The sequence below is a fragment of the Bufo gargarizans genome, chromosome 2 (genome assembly GCF_014858855.1).
Source record: "Bufo gargarizans isolate SCDJY-AF-19 chromosome 2, ASM1485885v1, whole genome shotgun sequence".
NCBI classification, from domain to species: Eukaryota; Metazoa; Chordata; class Amphibia; order Anura; family Bufonidae; genus Bufo; species Bufo gargarizans.
In genome coordinates, this window is record NC_058081.1 from 71048828 (window position 1) to 71052646 (window position 3819).

The following is a 3819-nucleotide window of genomic DNA, read 5'->3' on the forward strand; positions in this document are numbered from 1 at the left end:
TCTGCACTAGAACATTTTTCTAGCTAAAGTTTTGCTTTTGCTTGAAAAAGGTTCTATTGCAGAACCGAAACGTTGCACCACCTGGGTGAATAAAGTTCACTTGTCCTTTTCCTTGGAGTGCCGCCGCCCATTTTTCTGGACTATACATTGTTGAAAGAAGCCTATTCCCCTGGAGACATGCACCCTACCTTCATTGGATTGCGTACCAGTGCCGCCATTTTTCCTTGATATATATATATACACACACACACACCAACCTGACGGCACTATCAAGTCACATGCACTCTCGGTTCACCCGCACATGCATCCCCGGCTAGTGTCACAAGTCGCATGCACTCTCGGTTCAGCCGCACATGCATCCCCGGCTAGTGTCACAAGTCGCATGCACTCTCGGTTCACCCGCACATGCATCCCCGGCTAGTGTCACAAGTCGCATGCACTCTCGGTTCACCCGCACATGCATCCCCGGCTAGTGTCACAAGTCACATGCACTCTTGGTTCATGTGGACATGCCTCTGTCTCAAACGCAGTAGACATACTAACATATAGCATACATAAATACTTTTTCAATACTATTGCTACTCTAAGAATATATCAAAATATTCATTTTTATTCCAGTTTTTAATATAATATCTTATCTAAAAAAAAAATCTTGTTTGGTTTTACAAAATAGAAAAAATAAACTTTATCTGAGATTGAAATATCAATCATGTCAGACTTTGAAGGAATGGAAGCAGGCAACGCAGCCGATCCTGATTCTGTAAGTCCTTCTAATCTGTTTAATAATTCATGCTTTATGTTTCTTGTTTCATCTGTAAATTAGAATTTCCATTTTAGATTGCCTCCATTCATTTACTCCATTCAAAAATATTTAGTTCAACAAAGCATATTACTAAATTCTAAATCTATAACATCAACTAGTCAAGGCATACTCCAGGGTCCCATTGCCAATTCTAGTCCCACTTCTCCTTCACAGCAGCGCCTAGGTTATAGTAAATCAAGAAAGGCTCCCAGAGGTAACAGTTAATGCAGGGGGATCCCTGTGCGCCCCTCAAAACTTCAGTATGGTCAGTTTTGATAGTTTTTATTGCTGGAAAGGTCCACTTTACTTTATTGGTGTGTTTAGAATTTGTTCAATTAAAAAAAAAAAAAAATTATACTCCTGAAAAAAAAAATGTAAACTGTTAATCATTTTTTTTTTATTACAGTTTGCTTCGAACATAACTTTATCGGATGGAGATTTAGAAATAATTATTAGCACGGACAATTCTTCTATACAATTTGAAAGTAATTATGACATTTTGGCGTGCTATGTCCACGATGACAGTCTAGATTTAGAGGTAAGCTAATTTATAACATTATGTCAGCATTTGAATCAACAACTAATGGTTTATTTATTTTAATTTTTTAGATAGATAATTTTATGATATTTTTTTAAATTGTGCGTTGCTATATGGATCTTTATTATTCTTTGTATTGTGTAAAATTAATTCTAACGTTTACAAAATTATTAATTTCATAGGAGTTTTTTCGAAATACAGAAAATACTGAATATAGTGGGATTGATTTACCATTGAATGTCCAACATGAAGAAAATTTAATTTATGCTGAGAACTCAGCTGAATCTGATAATGAGGTATTTATGAATACACAAAATTTTAGAATATGTTCCAACTTAAAATATGTCTACTTATTTTCCTAAATTTATTTTCTTTTTTACTTTCAGTTGGCAATATTATTAGAAGAGCTGAGGCAGAAATATGCATCGGATGCTTCAGATCTAGGATGTTTTCAATCAAATCCATTGTTGAGCAATAATTCTCAATACAGAGTTTTCTTGACAGAGCATACTGAGGACAGAACTCAACTATTTAATTGGTGCACCTGCACTAATTGTATATTGATGCCAACAACCTTAGAGTCCATTTGCTGCAAAGAAATAGCCAATGTAGAAAACTACATTGGCGATTTCTCTTGTATAATTGAACATGAGTTCTTCAACATTTTCTGTGAGCGCGAGGAGACTGTTGATATTATTCTACGAACAATTGGACAAATTCAAAATACACCTCATGAAAAACATCTCAACAGGTGATAATAGTTTGTTATTTTTTGTGGATCAGGGCTTGTTGTCATAGTTTGTATGAATTTACATCAAAAAAATGTATTGGTATTTTTTTTTTCAATAATTCATTCAACAGATACATGTTTCTGTAATTGACTTTCAGTCAATATGTAAAAAAAACTGTCTAATTGATCCATCACAGAACAATAAGGAAGGCTATAGGGATAAATATTTTTACTAATAAAATAAAAAGGAAAACTGTGTAAAGCTGTGTACAAGCAGTTGAAAGTCAGAGATAAATCAATTGCACCAAACGCAATTATAATTGTAGCATTAGGCTCGGTACACACAAGAGTGTTTAGTAGCACGTTCCTACTTGCATAAAAAAAAATTAACATACAAACACACTTGAACAGATTTCTATTCTGGAATTTTTTTAATTGAGTAAATAACCTCTGTGGATCACACTACACAGAAATAAGTACAAGTGGTTCCTTTATGTGTATTGTCGTGCGGCGGACTGCAATTGTTGTAATTATGTATAATCCAATGAACGCACGTCTAAATAGACTTAGTCAAATGTAAACGCACACTTCAAATTTGGTCAAGTGTGGAATTAGCAACACAATTCATTGTGTATCTATACACTATATAATGAATTTAGCAAAAGATTTTCCAGTGGCAACAGATCCATAGACATTGAATTGTGTTTGTTTTATCTAATGGATGAAGATTAGGCATGCCTGATAAAAATGAAATGATACCAACTCTAGAAAGGTTTTATTAGTCTATAAACCAAATTATAATTATAGAACCGAGATATATGACTATCAAAGTGTCAATTATTCAAATTTTATATATTAGAACAACAAATAGGTTACTCTGGTTTGAAATAAAAAATTATGATAGTACTATGATATATTTTCATCTTGTTAATTAATGTTTTTTGAAATAAACTAATTTGAATTTATCGAAACTAAATGAATTATTTAATTCTATTTTATTTATTTATAGATATAAAAGAAAGGCTGCTTATCGCTCTTTCACCGCCTGGATACATGGTTATTTGGGCATGGGCAACCGGCGACCGATTCCTTCATGTGTCGTGAACAGTGTTCGTCGATCCTTTCCTGACCCTGATGAAGACTATATGGGTTTCAAAGTTCATCGGGACAGCCCAGCTGAATTTATGGCGTTTGAATAAAAAATTTAATCATATTCATAAAATAGTTTTTTTAAAATCTATATTTTTTTAAATATATTTAAAAAAATATATAATATTTATTTTTCAAAGTTTTTTAAAGTAAAAAAATTTATTATTATAAAAAAGGAAATTATTTTGTTATTTATATTATAAAAAAATTTATTGACTGTTATTTATATTTTTTACTGATTTTATAAAGTTATTTTGTATCTGGTTTTATATAGTGTTATTGCATATATGTTTAAAAAATTCTATATGAGATTATTTAATAAAAATATAAATACTAAACTTTGTATCGTGTTAAATTATTTAAATGGATTCTGTCCACAGTTTTCACACCCTCCATTTAAAAAGAAGGTTATGTTCAGGGACCTTTAACCGTTCCTAGTGTGTTTTTAAATATGTATTCTCTATGTTCATTTTGATAACAATAGGCTAATACCAACTTGTCAGCCATTAAAGTATGGTGAAATAGGCTAGGTGAATGGCTACAAGGTGCAGCCCTCACGTAATGCTCTCGGTCCAAGCTCCGCCTTATAATCTTCTGTGA

The 3819-nt window shown here is 32.3% G+C and overlaps 1 protein-coding gene across 1 annotated transcript in view; it reads left to right on the plus strand.

Moving 5' to 3' along the window:
* The window catches only part of LOC122925651, a 5823-nt gene extending 3276 nt beyond the window's left edge, over positions 1 to 2547 (plus strand). Inside the window, exons 2-4 of the mRNA XM_044277000.1 lie at positions 1209 to 1340; positions 1523 to 1636; positions 1727 to 2547. Of these exons, the coding sequence (XP_044132935.1) occupies positions 1209 to 1340; positions 1523 to 1636; positions 1727 to 2095 (615 nt within the window). The 3' untranslated portion in view covers positions 2096 to 2547. The remainder of the gene's footprint in view (positions 1 to 1208; positions 1341 to 1522; positions 1637 to 1726) is intronic.
* Positions 2548 to 3819: the final 1272 nt, after the last annotated feature.